We start from the raw sequence: 22,800 nt of genomic DNA on the forward strand, positions 1-22,800 counted from the left end.
CTCATAATTGTCATCGGGGTTATCTACAATAAGCTGTGAAATCAATAGGCTACGCGTGCCGATCACAATCACTTCAACACCTGCTCAATTTTAGAGGGACAGTCACATAATGTGCACGATCTTCTTAGTTCACAGCATATCGAACATAGAGGGTCTCGTGAGACCTTTCAGTGAATTGGCTACGAAACTATCTTTAGGACCCTGTGTGTATCCTCTCATCCTTTGTAGTTTTGTGTTGAGATGAGGGAGACTGAGATGTGCTTTCTTCCTTATCACGAATCACATCGAGCTGTTAACAAATGGAGAGGATACTGTGCCGTTCAATTTAAAACCAAGGATCACTCCAGCTCTTCAATTATTATTTTCCAATATATTTAATTTAACTTATTTTCTGAAACCATGAAAGCTCTTTTATATTTCAGCTGTACTGCAATTGGCTGAGACAGTAATAGTGGCGGTTAGCTTTTTCTGATAGACTTGCGCTCCATCATTTAAAGGGAGAGGGCGTCGAATTGAACTTTTTTGTTCCTTCTACGGTTTAAGCTGCAAATCCCTCATACTTTCTTCACTTCAGGTTAGTCTGCCATTTCCTTTAACGTATCGTTTTTTGTTTATTGCGATTTGTTTATTAATTTATCCAGACCAGGCAAGAGACCACTGAGACCAGAATGCTCAGACGCGTGGGAGAGAAGCTCTACATGTCCCGCTTTGCGTTAATAAAAGTATTTGCTGGATTTTCCTGCTCACAAATATGGCCTATATTATATTATCGAAACGTTTGATTAACTTGAGCTAACGTGGATTCTCATTTACTGGGAGCAAAAGCAACGTGTCAGTGAATACTAATTAGTATCACTTGCATGGTGTCTCTCCTCTTTACGCAAAGGTTCAGCCTGGGTTGGATGTGGGAAGAAGATCAATTATCCACTTACACACAGCAAGTGTTTCTAAAAGGATAATTTGGTGAAAAGGAAAGGCGTATCAGAAAGAATGCAGAGCCGAACGCATCGCCGTACGTGTGATTGTAATTGAACGTGTCTTCATTATTGCCTCTCGTGTGTAGGAGTAGCTACATGCAGCCATGGGGAATAGGGAGTGCGCTTCTACACTTCTGATCTGTCTCGCGTTGACAGCGGCAGCGCTCTGGCAAACGAGGTAAGATGTTTGAATGAGGAATTCCTTTAAAGGGACGATCTGTTTTGATGATCACTCGTCATCTTTCAGGGGAATTGGACTTCAAATCACGGTTTCATGATGGAACGTGTGGGCACAATGCATTGAGTTATGCATTAGCCCATATATGTGGCCTGCCTGCCCTGTGCCTAGTAGCCTACTGTATGCTCAGTTGAGTTTTTATAGGATAGTTTAGAGTGGTTTTGTAAAAAGAAGTATGTTCTAATCTAGTGTGTGTGTGTGTGTGTGTGTGTGTGTGTGTGTGTGTGTGTGTGTGTGTGTGTGTGAGCGTGTGCGCGTGTGTGTGCCTGTGCAGTGTGCATGCTTGCATGTGTTTATGGCCTGGGTTAGTGTATCTTAATTTCTCATGTTCAACAATAACCTCTTTCACAAACCAGGCCATAGAAAACTAGAAAAAGTGCCCCACAGGGCACAGGTCTCCACCAGGGCAGGTCAGGTTGTGGCCTCCTGGTGGCGCTATAATAAGCCAATGTGAAAAGGGTGCCATTTCTTCTTACCCTTGGATGGCAATTGGATGATTTGAGGCATTTTGTTCCAAAAAATGTGTTTTACAAAAATCCACCTGTTAAATTGCAGTGCACACTGCGTTCATGATTTGAGCCTTTTTGTTCAGAAAGGGCCAATCCTGCACATTTTGAAAGCCAATGTTAGCCAATCAGGATGGAATATGAAATATCGGACAGATCTGTCTTGAGCACATAACTATAGAGATACTATGTAACGATTTGCAGGATTTTTGGACTACATATGGAGGATTAATATCAAACAAAAATGTGTTTAACAAAAGTCAGCCTCCTAGTGGCGCTATAACAGGCCGTCCTGGGAAAATTTGGGGCATCTAGGGAGTGTGTACACGTGCAAAGTTTGGCATCGACCGGGTAGGGTTAACGGAGATTAGCTGGTAACAGAAGGACGGACTCACTCACTCACACACACACACACACACACACACACACACACACACACACACACACACACACACACACACACACACACACAAACTTCGGCCTGATGGAGACAATAGTGTCCTAGTTACATTGAAAAGATGTGCCCTGGCATATCAGAGATGGTCTCCTCAAATCACAGAAGATCTGCAAGTGATGATCCAAATTAAGTTCTCAGATCCCAGAGCCATCACTACACCTACTCTTATCACAGATAAGCTTAGGTTACCTCTGGAACCCGGAGGACACTGAATATTACAGATTTCTAATCGAATACTAAATTAAACAGCATTAACACGTGATGCCAGGTGAATCATGCTATTATGACAGAAGGGACAGTTCATGGTTTGTGTTCTTATAGTGCTATATCCTCCTGACTGCATTAGGTCAGTGAATGCTGATGCTGCGACTGATGCCTTCAAAAACAACATAACGCTGTTCACAAGAATCCTGGACAGACTGCTGGATGGCTACGACAATCGTCTACGGCCTGGTATCGGGGGTAAGGAAAACCTTTAATTTGAGCCCCATTGCCCCCGCCGGTGGGGGCAGCGGCTGTCCACCTCTGAACATCTCTCAGCGGGTCAATGGAGACCCAATTGGTCTCCGGTTCCAACTCCGATGTTGTGGATTTACCCCCTTTACCCCCCTGGGGTTTAAGAGGTTAGGGACATTTCACCTTGAAATAAAATAAACATAAAAAAAGAAAAATAATAATATATATACACATATATGAGAAACGAAAAAAGTAATGGAAAAATCACAGCCGCCTCACGCATTAGAAGGACAATATCAGTCACTAGAACCAAGGATAGATAAGATAACATTTGGACTTAAACTGTTATTCGTCTATAGTAGACAAATAACAGTTTAAGTCCAAATTTTATTCTGACCCCTCCACGAAAAGGCCTAGTTGTCCTGATTTCACTAATTATACATTATGTATAATTAGTGTGGACTTAAACTGTTATTCGTCTATAGTACTACTTAGGTTAAAATGGAGTGTGTGTGTGTGTGTGTGTGTGTGTGTGTGTGTGTGTGTGTGTGTGTGTGTGTGTGTGTGTGTGTGTGTGTGTGTGTGTGTGTGTGTACTGTATATACACACAGTATGGCTGAATATTGTATAGTAGCATTTTCAATGCTAGAGAAATGTGTATAATATACACATTTCTATGCTGCATAATGTTGAGATCATACAGTAATATTATTACTGTATGATCTCAACATTATGCAGCATAGCAAGTAGCAACTAGTCTGTTTTTTAGTTTTAACTCTCAGCACACCAGAGTTTCTTCAAATAATTTGGTATAATATAAAAGTGATTCCCAAACTCACAAAAGAGAAATTTGATGTCTCCCGGGACCCAAACTAGAGAAAATAACAGATCTATTTAAAAGCTCACAATGTGTCGCATCGTCAAATGTATGGAATGTCCTTGATTTTTTAAGTTATAAACTAAATGTAGGAAACAAAAAATATTGTGATATTTACTCGCGGCCCATAACGTTGGGCCCCTGACCCCAACATGTTGGCGAAACACTGTACTTTAACATCATTCACATTCTACATGCAAATTACATTATTTGGGTACATAACTTGAGTTTCTTGAATGTAACCTTAGGCAATCATACATAATGAATTCCATATAGTATTTCTGGTAAATAAGCCTCATGAGGTTTTGCCTTCAATAACAGGTTGTTAATGTGTTTAATGTACATTCTTTGTTGAGACAGAATAATTATATCCTCTCATATGGATTCAGTACAGCATGTGTGGCTCTCTATCCATCCTCACCTCCCCGATCATCCTCCATGTTTGGCATCTCATTTCCAACTGGCCCCTCACCCCAAAGCTGAGCTCCTCCCTCAGGATTTGGTGTCATTTGAAATTCAAATTCATAGGGCCATCAGCCCAGCCCTGGAGCTGCCATATGGGGATAGACCTCCAGCTTGACGGTAGACTTTGCAACACTGGACTGCTAGCATGCTGTATTAGCTGATAACAATTGAAGTTCAAGTTCATTCTCATTCATTCTTCCATAGGTTAGGTTTGCACAATACAATTAGTCATTAGCCTACCTTATTTTTATCCCCTGGTTTAGATTAGGCTATAATCTTAAAATTGTCCACTTGCTTGCTTGCTTTATTAATGAATCCATTAAATCAATTCATTCATTCAGATTTTTTTTCTTTTATTTATTTATTTATTTATTTATTTATTTTAGCACAGTCCTGGAATATCAGTGATTTCACTGGAGATGGTCAGTGAATTCCAGGTTTATGGCAGTGAATAGATTAAACCTATTTTTGGACTGTAAATCCAATTCACTAGAGAGCCCCTGTGAAAAGAAATGGAGAGAAAGTGAAATTGGAACAGACATAGAGCACAAGGCTTTGGCAAAACACAGTCAAACTGAGCTCACTGAATCCACAAATACTGATCCCTTTAAGGTCAAGTGGATCCTTTACGAGGGTAATTCTGTTGATTTTCCTATGAGAGAAGAGTTCTGCTGCAGGTGAGGCAGCCTGCACAGTGACTCGTGTTGCTGTGTATCATTTCTGGACAGGGCTGTACTGTGTCCATGCAGCTAAGACCTTACTTTCTCCTCCTATAGCATACCATGAACACTGCATGTGGCATCTGTGGCTCATACAGTAGGACGGATTATAAAATGATGATCACTTTATAACCTCTTATATGAACCCAAGTTTAAACACAGGTTATTCATATCGCCAGGGGGGAAAAGGGGCCAAAATGGGCTCATAAGTTCAGGAATGCAGATTTAAACCCTGTATACTATTTAGATTAATTTAAAATACTACCTACAAAATGTATACTGAAATTCAAATTCAGATATTTCATAAACCAGGAAGGCATTGATACTGTATATGAGTCAAACATATCAGACATTACAATTTAATGCAAGCCACTTTGGGAAATTGCACCAAAAAAAACAGTATGTTCCTCTGATTTATGTAATCTTTGCACTGATCTCTTTGTTCCACTGGGCAGTTTGATTTGTAACTATAAACATCGTACAGTTCTCTGGACGGCAAAGCTCGTACACGGATGTACAATTATGTAATGACTCCAACAACAATCAATTAGTAAAGATGAGCCTAGATAATGTCTGAGGTTTGAGATCTTTGTGGGTAGCAAGAAAATGATGGATGCATGAATTAATTGGGGCTACATATAGTAGTATAGTACACAAGTACACACATTTTCTCACGCATTAATTCATTGCCAAACATAATAGATTATGCTTTTACAGGTCGTGGTTGAAATCTTCCTCTTTTCTTTAGTCAAAGTATAGGACCTGTATAGTTTCTCAACACAGACAGGTCACCTCTGACAAATTAGCAATGCCTCAGTGAGTCCATCTGTACGTACCAAATGGTTCACATTGGACTAAAAGCACACATATTTATGGGTGTTCTTGCTGAATTAAATGAACTTTAAGTATGAATGTTACTATAAATAAGTAGCCTTACGCCCCAAGGCATTAAATGCACTCTGGATCCTTTTAAATAGTAAACAAGATTTCCCCCCAAGGGCTGTTCTTTTGTTGGTTTGCCACTGCAAGGATGTGTCATTTGTATAAATATTGTTGTGTTTGTGCTTTGGAATTAAAATGCACATGCACCGGAACTCTCATGGAACTAATCTGTTTGTTATGTATTTGCCTTGTGGTTTGTACATGGTGGTAGTACTATTTCACTCTTTCGCTATTTCACTATATCACTCCTAATCTCCCACCGTAGTCTGAAAACCCCCCTCTTCAGACTCCATCTTAGCCCGTAGTAGTGGCGTAGCACTTGCCGTTGCACTTGCCCTAGCCTCAATGACATATACAGGCGTATGCAAAGGCTCAACTTATGTAATTTAGATTGGGACTGACTGTCATAAACGATGCAGAGACACCTCCCCGATAATATCGCAGAGGCAGTTTGTTTATTCTTGGACCACAATTCTTATATGAGACGATTTTAAGATGACCCCATGTTATTCTCCATAGAGAAAAACTTCCATGAACCAGGGGATGAGCAAGTGACGTCAGGACTTCAGCGCTCTATTCATGGCAATTTGTACTGCGTTTTATTCTTGTTAAATCAGTCAAATTCTGTATGCATGTACTCTGCACCTTGGTATATGGATCTACCATGTGGGTGATGTCTTTGTATTAGTTGTCATTGAGCCAGTCTGCAGTGCTAAAAAAGGCATTCATTCATTCATTCATTCTATAATGTAATTTGTGTACATACTGTACTATAGTAGTAGTCAGCACTTGGATTGCACCTATTATCCTGCAGTCTGCCAGAATCTTGTGATTCACACAATCTCATTAATAAGAGAGCATTATTTGTGTCTGGTGTCCTTATGATGGGAACTGAGGAGATTGCCTTGCCTTGCCTTCCATCAGAGCACTTTACTTAAGAGTAATGATCTCTTTAGATTACAAAGTGCTATTTTCTCTGTTGTACAGATAGTAAAGTAAACCATAAAGCAAAGCTTTTCTTTTAATTGACCAAGTCTGCTGTAATAATTGAAAGAGACAGTGTCGTGAATGCAAATGGACTTAATGCAGTGACTCGGTACGACCAACTGGAAGTTACACATTGTTTAAATGAAAAACACATGAGACCTTTGCATGCCTCATCTCTATTGCATCACTGTGAGAATTTAGGGCATGTTTTTGTTTTATATGCTTGAATCAAAGCTTACATGGCATTTATAGTGTAGCAACTAGCAGCCTAAAATGCCCCAGCAATCTCGCCCGATCCCTCCTAAAATGCGATATCTCATAGTAAGCTTGCACAATGTCTTTCCAGTGAACTGCGTTGATTTCTGAATTAACGTTGATTATAACTGTATGCTATTAGTTGCTTTATAATCAGCATATTTCAGTATTTCACTGTGTATTTTGCATACTTATCTGATTTACCCTGGCCAGCCCCCTGGGTTCCCAGATTGTATGAAAAATTCAATAAACACTGGAAATGTGGCTACTCTGAACCATCATCCATTCAGCTAGTATATTTGTGACTGCGCATGGTCACACATACATGTCAGAAACAGATGTTCACTTCCATTCTAGTGGCATGTTGACAGGTTGCGTTAACCTATTAAAACCGGCAAAGCATGTGTCATTTTTTATTTTAGCAATATATAGCAACATAAGTTTGTCAGAAAACTTGTTTGACAGCAGTTCTCAAAAGAAAAATCTTTAGTGTTTGAACATCTTTTAATATATAACACAAACCTTGTCTTCCCTTGGTACAAAACATGTTCAGATGGGCATGAAAAAGTTTGAAACTGACAGTTTCAGTTCAGTTGTGTAGTTCTCTGTGATTGGTCTACTTTCCTTAATAAATAAATGAAATCAGCACACCAGTTATGCTCCCATTTGCGAAATGCAATAGTGGTAACGCATCCAGCCACCAGCCTCTTCTTCAGAACTTTGGTGGCTCGGAATGATACCACAATTAAATTTAGCAAATGGGAGCATAAACCGGTGTGTGGATTTCATTTATTTTCACTTTTGATCCAGCACCCTCGCACCCAGCCTAGTCGGTCTGGGATGTGCGTGTCTTCTGCTTTTTCGCTCCTTGGTGGACATACATAGATACATACTCTGTATGAGAGGCTTTGTTGGACTTGGATAATGAGACACATTGACACAAGCTAACAAGACACTCTTACACATACTACACAAATGCATTCACATACTCTGTAAATCATCTGAACACGCATACAATAATATGTGAAACACACTATGCACATACATACAGGATAAAATGCTTACATGCATACAATTTAAACATTTATACATCTAGGCCTATCTGAAACACTCGCACATGCACATATGACAAGGTTGATATATTTGGCACAAATCACAATTTCTTGTATACAATTTTAAATAGATAGCTACTTGTGCAAGCGTTTCACATGTATTCATAAAGGTAAGGTATCAGTAGTATGTATCAATAATTCAATGAATTCCGTTCATATGGTTCTTTTTTAGATTTGTATTTAAGAACAAATAAACATAAAACCAAAAGACCATTTGGTTATAAACATTACTACCGTTGACTGAAGTCTCTTTTATTGCCCACAGTTGTTTAATTTGTCTTTTGTTTGCAGATCGAGTAACAGAGGTGAAGACAAACATCTATGTCACCAGTTTTGGGCCTGTTTCAGATACGGATATGGTGAGACCATAGGATATTCATTCCTGTATATTCTTTATGTATCCACTTTCACTTGCCTTTAGCTGAGGCCCTTCCATGTTCATTTTCTCAGTGGGAGGACGGTGAAGGAGATGTCTCACATTCATTACTGTTCCTGGAACGCATCATCACAAACATTCTCTCTGTAACCCCCCAACGTGTTATTTTTCTTTCTCATGATCTCTCCCCGACCCCCTCACTCTCTCAGTTGTTCCCTGTCTCTCTGTGTTCCTCTTTCGTCGTGTCTCTTCTCTTGCTCATCCCACACTACCGTCTCTTCTGAAGTGAGACAATTGCTTATCCATGCTATGGAATGATGACTATTCCTCTGACAATTGTTATCTGATACATTATTGAAAACACTCTCATTAGTCAAGTCAGTTCTATGTTTATCTACAGCTTTTCTATTAGTCATTCTCAAACATCCGCTCATCTACTGATCATATGCATCAGGGCCCCTTATGTCCTCTAAAGCCTTTTATTTTAATGGCTTGAACACAATGCAACGGTCCTCAATAGAAAGTAGAGTAGACTATTAAGTAGCCTTGATAAGGGCACAAGTCTTCAATTAAATAATCTATAAACAAAGGCCCTACTACATTATATCTTATTTGTAGAATTGTCTCCATGGAAACACATATGTGGGGAATAATGGCATCATAATTCATTCATGAGAAATGCACATTTATGGGACAGTGGTGAGTTATAGAAACTGGCACATGGCTGGCAGGGTGAGGCATTGTTCCTTGGCCAAGTGTCCAATAAAAATAATCTAGGACAAGGAATATTCTCCTCTGAGCCTCTGATTGATTCTTTCACATGCAGTGGATTTTATAGGATACAGGGCCACAAAGTTGAAAAGTAAAAAATAAATAAACTAGAGTGGCCTCCTGGTGGCGCTATAATAGGCCAATGTAAAAAGGGTGCCATTTGTTCCTATGCCTTTGATGGCAATTGGATGATTTGAGGCATTTTGTTCCAAAAATGTGTTTTGCAAAAATCCACCTGTTGGTGGCGCTATAACAGGCCAATTTGAAAAGGGTGGGATATATTCCTCAGCCTAGTAGGAAAGTGTGTGAAAGATTTCACGTAAATTGCACGCTGCGTTCATGATTTGAGGCTTTTTGTTCAAAACGACAAATTAGACTCATCCTCACCCAGGAGTCAGCCCAGCTCCTTATCCAGACATCAGTCATATCAAAACTTGACTATTGTAACTCTCTCCTTACTGACCCTTCCGGCATGCGCACTTAAGCCTCTCCATTATTGATCCAGAATGCTGCAATAGCACTCTATAATGTATACGCATAGTTTTATTATATAGATATTCTGATGTTAGGTTCTTAGCTTACGTATGATTCTTGATGACTATTTTTTATGTATTTGATGTATTACCATGTGTTGTTCTTCCTTACTGTTATTTGCTCTCGATTAAGAGCGTCTGCTGAATTCCTAAATTGTAAATTGTAATTGTAAATTGGATCTGTCTGATTCCTCATATTTCATCCTAATTGGCCAAGATTTGACATCTAAAGTTTGCTGGCATGGTTCGCTTTGAACAAAATACCTCAGATCATGGCCCACATTGACCTACCTGGCCTGGCAGAGACCGTGGAGCACTTTTTCTAGTTTAATTTAGTATGTAGAATGGGTACATTTCAACGAAAGTACAGGTCAATACAAAAACTGCTACGTGGCTAAAACCAGAAAAAGCACTAGTTGTTTACATCAAGCACTTGTTTACATCAAGGCAATCCATTTTCAATTCATCAGAATATTTAATATACACTTCTATGAAACAAGGATATCTTACAGTTGAAGAAAGTAAAAAAGAGGAAACATGTACTTTAACTTTTTTACAGGGGCCAATTTTGAATTGCAGCCGTCCGTAAGTGCTCTTTGAGAGCGGTTTTGAAGGAAGGAGTCTAGGGGTTCACATTTCTTAATGGCTGTTGGTAGGGTGTTCCACATTTTAGTGGCATAGTTGCCAGTGGTTTGTTGAACTCCCTCTGGTGTTGTGATTGTGTACTTTGTTGACCTTAAGGAAGTATTTTGACAGGTACACTGTACATATCTTAGTGGTGTAGTGAATCGTGTAGACCAGGCCCATTGCAAGTTGCTGTACTCTGTGCACCACTAATTTGTTCTACTGAATCGACCCTATCAAAAAAAATCGAATTAAACATTTATAAAAATGATATTTATGTTGGAAATAAGTGGGGTGGTCGAACAGTGTTTGAAATATACATTGAAAAAATTGTTTGTGATTTTGTCTTTTGCTACAATGATTGTGTCTTTTGTCTACAGGAGTACACAATAGATGTTTTCTTTCGGCAAAGCTGGAAAGATGAAAGATTGAAATTTGATGGACCAATGAACATTTTACGCCTCAACAATTTAATGGCAAGTAAAATCTGGACCCCAGACACCTTCTTCCACAATGGGAAAAAATCTGTAGCTCACAACATGACCATGCCAAATAAACTGTTGAGGATTCAAGATGACGGGACCCTTCTCTACACCATGAGGTAAATAGTAGTCAGTAGTACAGTACAGTCTTTTTCTTCCCAGTTCCCAGGCAAAGGAAGACAATTGGCCTCATCGTGGCACTATACTATGCTTATTTACAAGCTGTACGGCTGTGCAGCTTGTAAATACGCTAAGAGAGACAGTTGTGCCTTTTGTGGCAAAAGCTTGTAAATATTTGAAAATCCCTGTACTTATCCCTTTTGTGGAAAAAGCGCTCAAACTTTAACCAATTATGCCTAAATAATACCCTATTCACTTCATAGGACATTGTGTAGACTATACAGTACGTTACAACTTGATTGTGATTGGCTTTTGGCAGACGGGGCGTGGTTCGGGGCATACTGAACCATGGCCGCCCAAACTCGACAAAGACATTACAACAGGCGCCACGGTGCCCCCTTGCGTTGTCATCTTTCTATCACTGTTTGTGTGTTATCATAGTACAATGTTGAAATTGCAGTGCGAGGTCAGAGCGCATTCTGAGTTCATACATTTTAATAAAACATTGCCCTAGCCCTTTCGTGCGGTGGAATAGACCAACTGCATACAGCTGCATACAATGCATTTCTTTATCAGATTTAGTACTTTAGTAGTCTTATCATAGATGCAATCTCCTATAGGCATTACAGATCCCAGATTAGAATGAACAATGTGAGAAAATCTCACTGTGCCCTTACTTTTGTTGCTTTTCATGTATTTACAAGCTTCTCTTCATTTGTGTTAATTGGATGCAGGTTAACAGTTCATGCTGAGTGTCCCATGCATTTGGAAGACTTCCCCATGGACTTCCACTCCTGCCCCCTGAAATTTGGCAGCTGTGAGTAACTGCTCTAATGAGGATGACGATGGTGAAGACAATAGCTTAGACAACTTTAACCTATTAACCCATTCTGACCTGAGATCAGATTCATACGAGGTTTCCACTGGACACACACTGGTCTGATTAACCCATTCTGACCTGAGATCAGATTCTAAAAATGTCAGTCGTTCTTCGATTTTTCAAAAAATAGCAGACCTACAAGCTCGTAGCGCGCCACTCGGTGGCGCGCTATGAGCTTGTAGATCTGCTATTTTTCAATAGCTAAAGCATAACATGATGCTGACACCAAAATGGGTTCCCGTTCAGAATGGGTTAAGACATGAGGTCGATTCTACAAATGCCTTCTAAATCCGTAGTTTTCACACTTTCAAGATAGCAGATGTACGAGTGCTTGTATAGCTGCTTTTTTTGAATAGCCAACGCAAAAATAAAAAATTACACATATGCTTTTTCGGTTTTAATGGGTTAAAGTGTGCTGCCCTAAATTATATAACGTGAAACTGGAATTATTTCTGTGCCACTAGCTGTTGGCATAAATGTAGTTAACCTGTGCCACCATCAGTGTTCACTTTAAGAGAAGGAGATTCAACCCCCTGCCAGCTTAGACACACTCAATACACACACTTTGCTATCATTAGCGCGAATACTGGACTACTCGCCCCGGTGCTTGCCCGTTTTTCCTCCCGGAATTTTCACCAGTGAGGGGGATAACTTTGTAATATGCTATTGGCTGTTTGTATTCTTTTTGGAAAAATATAAAAAGATACTCCTGTGGAAAGGCTATATTATTTTACTTATATTGACCCTATAAACAATTTAGTATATGTAAGGTTTTGCCCACTCAAATGGTACCTCGTCAGATAATCCCCACATATCCTACAACAACTTCTGTGAACAGACTTAAATTATAAATAACAGACTTAAATTATATTTGTACTTAGGCTGTCTGCTCTCATGAAAGTTTATAGTTAGAGAAATTAAAAGTCCAGCCGTCTGCTGTCCAGCCTCTCCCACCCCTCACTGGGGAAAATTCTGGGAGGAAAACAGAAACGGGGCGAGTAGTCTTGTTACCATTAGCGCACACTGTTTACCTCTCGCCAGAAACGTTTACATACTACTAAGTCACAAATGACATCCGAACTTTGAATGGCTGAATCAGCGATCCTAGATTCCCGATTTATGGAGGTTTGAAAATCCTGCTTTGAACCGAGGTAAACGGACATCAGATTTGACGTCCCATAGCTGGTGGTGACGGAGGCGTAGCATAGCAACCGGATCAACGTTAAAAGCTGCCGTGGGGCTCAACCATTATATACACGGAGTATATGTATATACAGACTTAGCAAATATCGTCCCCTAGTGTACCTACGTATAACGGGAGATAAATAATTAATTATAGGAGTCTAGGACTATACTCATAGAAATGGCTACACCAACAGTTTTGAAACATAAATATATACGTTAATTATCCCATTCAAATTGTGAAACAAGAACAATTTGAGTCAGTCTACAAATTCCTTGTGTTATTTGTTAAGATTAGACATATAGTTGTACTATATTTTGAAGTTTAACTAAAACAACAATTTGGGCCAAATTATGCAGTATTTCCTCAATATTTGGTTCCTTTTTCAGATGCCTACACAATGTCAGAGGTGACCTATGCATGGACTAAAAATGCCTCTGACTCAGTGGTAGTGGAAGAAGAGAGCTCCCGTTTGAACCAGTATGATCTGCTTGGACAAACAATAGGACAAGAAACCATAAAATCAAGTACAGGTAAAGTTGTATTTGTGTGCGTGCGTGTGTGTGTGTGTCATCTATCTGATATCTGATACCCACAGACAGCTTTTTCAACAGCAATCATTCATTCCATTTTAAAATGCAATTGAGATAACTGAACTGCCTATTCCACAAATGCAGCGATACTAGCAAATTAAATCATACAAAATTTGCCTGGCCAGTGCAATGCATCATCCAAAATGAACAACGTTGTTTGCTGTGCTTTGCCGTTGGTTGCTTATTATGCTATTGACTTTGCTGGTAATGAAAAACGCAAGGAAATGTTTGTCCTGGCTGTTTTAGCTTGACATGAATTTGACTAATGGGATTTTCTTTGCTTCTGGGGGTTCTTACAAATAAATCGTTCCATCTTCATTTAGTATGACTTGGAGAACCAATATTGCAAAGCATGACAGCTGGGCTACTTCCCACTTTACAGGAAACCCCCTTTAGAGAACAAAGATGAGCAAAATGCAGACACGTGGTTCATTGGTAAAGGAAATTCCCTAGCCAATACAGACATTGATGGGAAGGAACGAATAAGAGATATGTAGACTGGATGTTTCTCACTCACTGGATGTCACACAACCACCATACAAGGGAGAGAGGGGAACAGTAGAGAGAGCATGACAGAGTTTTGTGAGAGATGCTGCAACAGAAAAGAGCATTGTAGGTGGGAGTTGTAGCTGTCATCGGCACAATTAGAGGGAGCTCCAGAATAAAGGAATGGCCGCTATGTTCTTTAGTCTTATGTTGGAGCTCAAAATACAACCTGCTACCTGTCTCACAACAGTGCACTGGTGCATCAACTGCCAAAGAAAGGAATCAGCAAGCGCATCCAACAGGGAACAGCTGAATTTGTGACAGGCTGATTTGAACCATGCTTAAAATGTTGGAGGCTCCCATCTGGACCACAAGTGCCTTCTGGCCAAGGATTAAATGCAACAAGAGTCTTTTCCTCCTGTGCCATCTCCCTGTCAGCTCTCCCAGTGTTTGTCTCATTATAAAATAGCCATGGGAATGGATCAATTACACTTCAAATACTAAATACATTTGCCCGGAGAACATTTGCTTTTACTGGTGCTTTTATCCAGAGAAATCTACAATTACTGAGCAGTACGTCTCAAGGATAGTCCGATGGCTGTTGTGGGAATTGAACCCGAGACCATCACTGTAATCATAAGGCCACCCTGTCCCTATAAATGCACTAGTCCATGCTTTTCTTGCATGTCTTGCTTTTAATGTCATTAGTTGTAGAACAACTTTTGAATCCAACACGGAAGCCAATGTAAAGGATTGTTAATGTACGATCTCTCCTTTAGGTTCTAGATAAAAGTGAGAGCTGAGGCCTCTTGCCTCCACCACTATTCCCAACAGGTGTGGAATAGATTACTACCAGAGAGAAGTTCCCTGGTGGGTGTTCTCAACTATCAAGGGAGTCCGTGCCACGATTTCTTCCTCTCTTGTGGGGGCTTTTCTGAGCCTTTAAACATTGTAGAAAGACAGGAAACATGGAATCGAACTAGGAACTAGTAGCATACCAACAAACTAGGTCATTTGGCATAGATGAGTATGCTCTCAGGCTTCACTCTGGGGGAAACCTGTATGAATAGCATGCTTTCACAGTATGGAATTATATTTATCACACTCTGTGATAGCCAATATTGTTACTAGACAAAACACCATATACATTAAACTTACATATACATACAAACTTTTAAAACAGATTTGGTTGCTCAAATGATTGGTTGATACATATGATAATCATATACAGTACCATTATAATACCATGCTTATGAAGTCCAACGCCTTTGTACAGCTCTTAATCACTCCACAGCTAACGGACATCACAATCAGTGACCAAACAATTGTGATGGATTTTTGAATCCAGGTCAAATAAAATAACCTTAAATATGGAACAGTCTTGTTTTAAATGGTCAATTTATATAGGGCTTTTATCCAAAGCGCTTTACATAGATTGTGCATTACATTCACACACCGATGGAGGAGGAAACCATGCAAGGCACCAACCTGCACATCAGGAGAAATTAGGGGTTCAGTGTCTTGCTCAAGGACACTTCATCACTAACTCTGGTGGAGCCCAGGATCGAACTGGGAACCTCATCGTTCCCATCCGGCTGCTCTACCAGCCACTCTACCCCTGAGCCACTCTCACCCTGTTTTGTGCCGGCACTCAAGCCTATGTTCTTGTGGACAAAATTCTTATGATCAAATTGTTGATTGACGTAACAGGATAATTTCACCGGCCGGACGTAGCGCGTGGAAGGAACACGTTATTTCCAACCAGTTCCTTTCCCCTCCATCAGTTGCCCCGGCTGGCCAGGGGGAGGAAGTTTAGAGTCCAGGATTACTGCATGTTTTTTGTGAGGGTACCTACCCTAGGGGACACGGGGAGAACATGCAAACTCCACACAGAAAGGCCCTTTCGCCAACCCCACCTCGGCTTTGGGCACTGATGACGCGGAGGTAGAGAACACGCCCCCAGCACCCACAGCGCCCCCAGCGGGAAACGAACCCAGGACCTTCTAGCTGTGAGGCGACAGCACTACCGACTGTGCCACCGTACCCATACACACCTTCTGGGCACCTATTGCACAGCCCCCATGACCAACATCCTGCCCTAAGACTGGGAGGTGGTTCAATCCAAAGGGTCATATCAAAGACTATAAAAATGGGACCCAATGCGTGCCTGCTTGGCACATCAAGAGTTGGATTGGGGGTAAGTCCCTGCAACATACTGTACTAGCGTCATATCCAGGATGATGTACGTGTACATCAAACTGCCTCACGGCTACAGGAGATAGGCTCCTGCCCTATGAGCCACATGACTTGGGGACCACTGGTTCGCAAGGCTCAATAGACATACTGTATAGGCAGGAACACATTTGGATAATTGTTCAGTTTGCTCCATGGGAAAAGCTGGAACCCAGGTCAGACACTAGTTTCTGTGCTGATAAGACTGCTCATAGATAGTTTGGACGGGTGGGTGTTTTGTTTTAACACAGATGACATAATTGCAGCAGTCTGCACAAGACGAGCAATTTGTTAATTCAACTGTACACACAATTTAACATACCGGAATGTTATCCCATCCCATATTAAAATTGCTTATAAGAGGGTGGGTCGACCGTGAATGATGGACAGTGTGGCACAAACTACTGTTCGGGGGACTGCCGTGAGATTAGTCACACCAGGGCCACGTGGTCGGGTGCGCAGCGTTTTTCATATCCACACCAAACTTAGCACATAGTAGCAGGAAATCCAATCCAGTTGAGAATCACTGGTTTCAGATACCTCCCTGTAATGTAGGCCACTCTCCGTCACTAAAACGTCCTATTCAGCAGCAAGTGCTATATGCATATTGCCCCGTATAAAAGGATCTGCCCTCTCTTTGACAGCTTTTATTGTATAGGCTTCACCAGACAACCAGTCTAGTAATGTTAGCACTTATGTCGGTTTCCTACATCTGTGGCCACGAAGTGATTATCATCTTCATGCTATAATTACCATCTTCCCGCACTCAGTGAAGGGATCTTAAGCGTCTCTTGAGAGAATTCAGTCTCATGTCATGGATCCCTCCTCCCCCATCCACAACAAGGCATGGGGCAGGCATGCAAATTCAATTATGGAAGATAACACAGTTAAATCCAGAGTCTAAATTGAACTCTGAGAGTATAACAGTGACCACTTTTACACCCATCACAGTGTAAAGATTAACCCATTATTACACCCAGTGAGTTTAATTAACACTCCAAGAGGGCACTCACTCATGTTTAAAAAGATTATACTGCTAGGAATATAGTACATAAGTCTGTGTGTGTGTGTGTGTGTGTGTGTGTGTGTGTGTGTGTGTGTGTGTGTGTGCGCGCGCGCGGTCGCGGGCGTGTGTGTGCGTGCATGCGTGCGTGTGTGCATACGTACATGTTAGAGACAGTCTTTGTCTTCACAAAAACAGTGAAAATGGAGGCAACACAACTAGTACGCAAAAAAAATCCATAGGGATTAGTCCTTGGAATCGACCCACCCCTCCTACCCCCGCTGCTGAAAAGGACTTCCCCCGTGCCAAGTGGCAGTATGTATCAAGGCCTTCATTTCAGAATCGCAGCAAATGAGCTATGTTTCTCTGTTCTGTTGCCATGGGTAACACATCTTTTTCTTCTCATGTCTAATCTTGGCTTCTCTTTGAGATATCTTTCCATTTGGAAGCTCTGCTTGTTACTGCAGCATTGGCAATGTTTCACAGCCTTGTCAGGCATTGCTAGTAGTGGTGACAGAATCATACACGTGTGTGTGTGTGTGTGTGTGTGTGTGTGTGTGTGTGTGTGTGTGTGTGTGTGTGTGTGTGTGTGTGTGTGTGTGTGACTGTGTGTGTGTATAATAATATCTTACATGTTTTACCTTGATGCGTTATATTTTCTTTTGTGTGTTTGTTGTTGTATTGTTTATTTCTGTTTTTTGTGGAGTCTGTGTTTTTATTTATTTACTGCACAGCTGCCCCCCTTTGCCAACTTGTAGATTTATGTAGAATTTACTGTTCTTTATGAACTTTTAATCTTTTAAACCAATGACCTCTTCCTACAGGAAAGGATTCCATATAAGCCTTCTGGTTTCTTCCTTTCCTTGCATTGTATTTTTTTCTTAACTTATTGTCTATTTTTTGTACTACATGCTAAATAAATATACCTAAACCTAAAACCATCTCTATGAAAACTACTCTCAAGTATAAGGCTACTCTAATCGCTGAGTATTTTAAAGCTGCATTCTGGAGGATGTATTTCATATGAGACTAAAAGTGTTTCATTGACATGATACAATTCACATTTACCTCCACCTCCTCATCCAGAAATGATGGGGTTGCTATGAAATGATGTGGTCTTGGTATGACCAGTTGACCACTGACCAGTGGAGTGAAAATCTTCTCTGCTAGTTGTGATGCATACAAATAGTGTATGTTATTGCGCATTGGAGGAGAGGCACACTTACGTATGCTTAGGGAAAACATTATTAATCCCAATGATTTGGTACTGTGGGCCCAATAATGATGAACTGTTGTGAGGCTGTGCATTGAGAGCAGGAGGTTAGTTTGTGATAAGCCAATAGCTATGCATCAATTTCTGTACTAGCCTTTTCTTTTTTCAATTCTGACAATTTTTTAGTTTTAGTTTTATTCTTGAAGCGATGCCTGGTAATGCAGCCAGTTAGTACACTAACTAAATGCTAACTAAATGTGAGACCCGGGTCCTTGCAACTCTCCGACACAAACTAGTTTAATGTCTTTCCGCTCTGTGCCCTCAGTCAGTTACCAATCTCTCTACACTCTCCTATCTAGCCATGGACACGACTCATTTGGCGGTATGTTGTCATGTTGATGAATCTATATGTTGCTGTTAATATCGGCTTGTTCTGACAAATTGCATGCATGCTATTGGCTACTGGTAATATAGCACATTCCATAACCCGGAGGGACAGCGGTGTTGTAATTGGCTAGTTAATAGTATGAATCCCATATAAAGGCCTAGCCCCATATGTGCCCTCTCCCTACGCTCATTCTGTAGCTCCGAGATGAGGTCACACCCTGGGCCCCTCCCACCGCGGTTCAGAAACGGCACAAGGAACGATTCTTACCCTTTTCTGCACAATGAATCCAAAAAGTGAAGGGGCAGAAAAGGTTTACACTAATTCAAACTTAGCAACGCCAATGAAAACTTTAAATGGTTACACGAGCATACAGCGGTTGTTTAGTCAGCCGCTTCCATGTTTATCAAGGAAGTCGTGCAGAATTTTCGACCAGGGGAGGCGCCGGGGAGGCGCTAAAGCTTTTGAACTTCCTTGAAAAACATGCTAAACAACCGCTGTATGCTCGTGTAACCGTTTAAAGTTGGATTTTCTTTGGCGTTGCTAAGTTTGAATTAGTGTAAACCTTTTCTTCCCCTTCACTTTTTGGATTCATTGTGCAGAAAAGGGTAAGAATCGTTCCTTGTGGAAACATGTGCCGTTTCTGAACCGCGGTGAGATGGGCCCAGGGTGTGATTTAAGGTTACGGTTAGTAATAGTCTGACTTATGGTATGCTGAAGTGACTATTTGGCATACAGATAATACATATTTTTGTTTATGAACTGAATGGACATTATTTTTTAGTGACTTTGACACTACGTACAGTACAGTATAGCCTACATATAAAACAACCCCTCCACCCTCCAATGGAAAACAGAACAGTGAATATGGTGAGCTTAAATTGAGCTCCAAATTGGTCAGCTGTTTGACACGTCACATAACGTACATCACCCACACAGTGATGCTTGTGTGTGTAAACCCGCCTGAACTAGCTCTAAAGCTATGCGTCATTTGTCTGGAAATTTGTCTGCAGGCACAGATTGTAGACACGTAGAAAATATAATCATCACAACCATGTCATGTCCACTGTCTGCAGACCGTCATGCTAAGTGGAACGTCACAGTCAGACTAGCGGAGATATGCACAGCTCCTGTTTCACACTACTGGGAAATCACAACATTTATGGGAATTACTCTCAAAATACTGTTTCAGTTCATCTTAGCCTTGCTAGTGACCCCTTGAGGCTTTGCTGATCATTACACCCAACCAGGTCAAAGTGGTTTGAAGACTTTTAACCAACCAAGATTGGCATCCTTAAAGCCAAACCACACCAGTTGCAACTCCTTGGGACAAAACCGTTTTAACTTTTTACCCATTTAGACCTGGTGTAACCTATGTTGCTGCAACTTTAGAGTGAAATTAATTTATAATAGAAATACCACAATAAAACAATCTACAAAGTACCTGTAAAACAGAAATTAAGACATTTTAGGGTAAGGGGGAGGGTGACTAGAGGAATGGCCATGGGGGTTTTCCTGCAATTTGCCATATCTTATATTATGTGCGCAAAACTGACATTTCTGCCTGACAGTAGTACTAGAGGAAATGTCATGGGGTCACACAAATGTTAAGTTCCATGGGTCATGAATGCATGAATAGCCTGTATGTACTTAGATATGCTCTGTGTAAATTTACACGTTAACAACACGTTGTATCATGATGTTTTGGTAAAATACATTAGGCTTAATTGTGCATTTACAAACAACAAAAAATTATATTTAAATTTTACACATTATTATTTATATTTATTTTTATATTTTTTATCCCACGATTTTGCAACCCATTTTTTCCACCCAGTGTCAATTTTCTAATGTAATCCTGGGCGCTACACTTCCTCTGCCAACCTGGGGGGGTGGGGGTGGGGGAGTCTAAGCTGCTTCTTTTCACCTGACAGGGGAGAGTTTCCCCGGACGGACGTAGCGCGTGGAAGGAACACGTTATTCTGACCAGTTCCTTTCCCCTCTGTCAGGCGCCCGGCTGGCCAGGGGGAGGTAGTTTAGAGACCAGGATTACTGCATGTTTTTGTGAGGGTACCTACCCTAGGGGACACGGGGAGAACGTGCAAACTCCACACAGAAAGGCCAATTGCCAACCCTGCCTCGGGTCTGGGCACTGAGAGTGGGGTGGAACCGGAGCTGATCACCTCATTCCTCCTCTAGTGGAGGGTGGGGCTATACTGATTACTAGTTAGGCACACCTGTGGCTGGCCTATATAGGCCCAGGTGGTGGTAACCTCAGAAACATTTGCCCTCTATCAGAGGTACTGTGAGAACCTTGACAGTTGTGCCGCAAGCTGATGCATTATTTAAAATCATCACTTCCATCTTAAACTATCATTCGTCATCATCCATGTTATATGCCATAACCCTCTGCACCACCAAAGAACTGAATAAACATCTGTTACCCTCAAACTGCCTGGTCTGTGTCCCCACATGCTCTCATAGGCATGCATGGTGTAGGAGTGCACATACCATACCTAGCCAGCCTCCCTTTACCAGTTACAATAACTATCAGCACCCATGGGAATGTGCGTGGATGATTTGAGGCATTTTGGTCAAAACGGACCACTTCTGCAAACTGTAATCTTATCCAATCAAGTTGTTAAGAGTAGAGTAGTAGAATATAACTAATAATACGTAGTCTGGTGATAGATATGAATGAATAATCTGTTTTTGAGTGGTGCAACCACTCCAAGGAACAGCAATGTCCGTGTCCGCCTACGTATGTGACGTTAACCCACCCATGCACCTATTGTGCCAGAAACAGAGAGAGAGACAGTGCAGCACTGTTGCCTGCTAAGAGAGAGAGAGAGGAGAGGAGAGGGGGGAGAGGGGAGTCGCACCACTTTTTAAATACACGCCATAGTTTTTTCCACAAGTAACAAGGGCTAATGGCACATCAAAGGGTCATCACTTACATTCACACAAAAAGTCTAACTCAGACACAAATCAGACACAAATATGAGCAGATTTTATTTAGAAAATATAAATGACCAGGTTAATATTAATAGAATGACAAACATCCATGGAGTCTATCAGGGTTTCCTGATAGACGCGCCATGCTTGAAATAAATCACGCCATGCCAAGCTACAAAAAAAGGGGGGCTAGTGAATCATGGTGTGTGTGATATAAAATGTCCAGTACCTCCCCAGTGCCTCCCCCAGTGTCTGCCCAGTTGCTCCCCAGTACCTCCCCTCCCCAGTGTCCCCTGAGTACCTCCCCCAGTGTCCCCTGAGTGCCTCCCCAGTGTCCCCCTGAGTGCCTCCCCAATGTCTCCCCAGTGGCTGCAGTTTCTCCCCAGTGTCTGCCCAGTGCCTCCCCAGTGTCTCCCCAGTGTGTCCCCGAGTGCCTCCCCAGTGTCCCCCTGAGTGTCTCCCCAGTGCTTCCCCAGTGTCTCCCCAGTGGCTGCAGTTTCTCCTCAGTGCCTCCCCAGTGTCTGCCCAGTGCCTCCCCAGTGTCCCCCCGAGTTTCTCCCCAGTGCCTCCCCTGAGTGCCTCCCCAGTGTTCCCCCAGTGCCCCCCCAGTGCCTCCCCAGTGTGCCCCTGAGTGCCTCCCCAGTCTCTCCCCAGTGCCTCCCCAGAGCCTCCCCAGTGTCCCCCCAGTGCCTCCCCAGTGCCTCCCCAGTGTCTCCCCAGTGCCTCCCCAGTGTCTCCCCAGTGCCTTCCCAGTGTCTCCCCAGTGTCTTCCCATTGTCTCCCCAGTGTCTTCCCAGTGCCTCCCCAGTGTCTTCCCAGTGCCTCCCCAGTGCCTGCCCAGTGGCTTTTCATTTCTGCGACGCTCTATACCCTGCCTTCTGGTTTTAATCCCTTCGCCACATTGGCCTGTGCCTTTTCACTCACACACACAACCCCAAAAGAATGTCATCACGTGCCCCAGACAGACAGCAAG

General features: G+C 41.7%; 1 protein-coding gene across 1 annotated transcript in view; it reads left to right on the top strand.

Moving 5' to 3' along the window:
* The first annotated feature begins 370 nt into the window (after nucleotides 1-370).
* Nucleotides 371-22,800, top strand: part of gabra2b (gamma-aminobutyric acid type A receptor subunit alpha2b) — a 28,022-nt gene continuing 5,592 nt past the window's right edge. The window contains exons 1-7 of the mRNA XM_080773190.1: nucleotides 371-574; nucleotides 1,064-1,155; nucleotides 2,525-2,640; nucleotides 8,283-8,350; nucleotides 10,676-10,896; nucleotides 11,632-11,714; nucleotides 13,350-13,493. Of these exons, the coding sequence (XP_080629316.1) occupies nucleotides 1,082-1,155; nucleotides 2,525-2,640; nucleotides 8,283-8,350; nucleotides 10,676-10,896; nucleotides 11,632-11,714; nucleotides 13,350-13,493 (706 nt within the window). The 5' untranslated portion in view covers nucleotides 371-574; nucleotides 1,064-1,081. The remainder of the gene's footprint in view (nucleotides 575-1,063; nucleotides 1,156-2,524; nucleotides 2,641-8,282; nucleotides 8,351-10,675; nucleotides 10,897-11,631; nucleotides 11,715-13,349; nucleotides 13,494-22,800) is intronic.

Source organism: Protomyctophum bolini, assembly GCF_963924005.1.
Source record: "Protomyctophum bolini genome assembly, chromosome: 10".
In the NCBI taxonomy this organism is placed as follows: Eukaryota; Metazoa; Chordata; class Actinopteri; order Myctophiformes; family Myctophidae; genus Protomyctophum; species Protomyctophum bolini.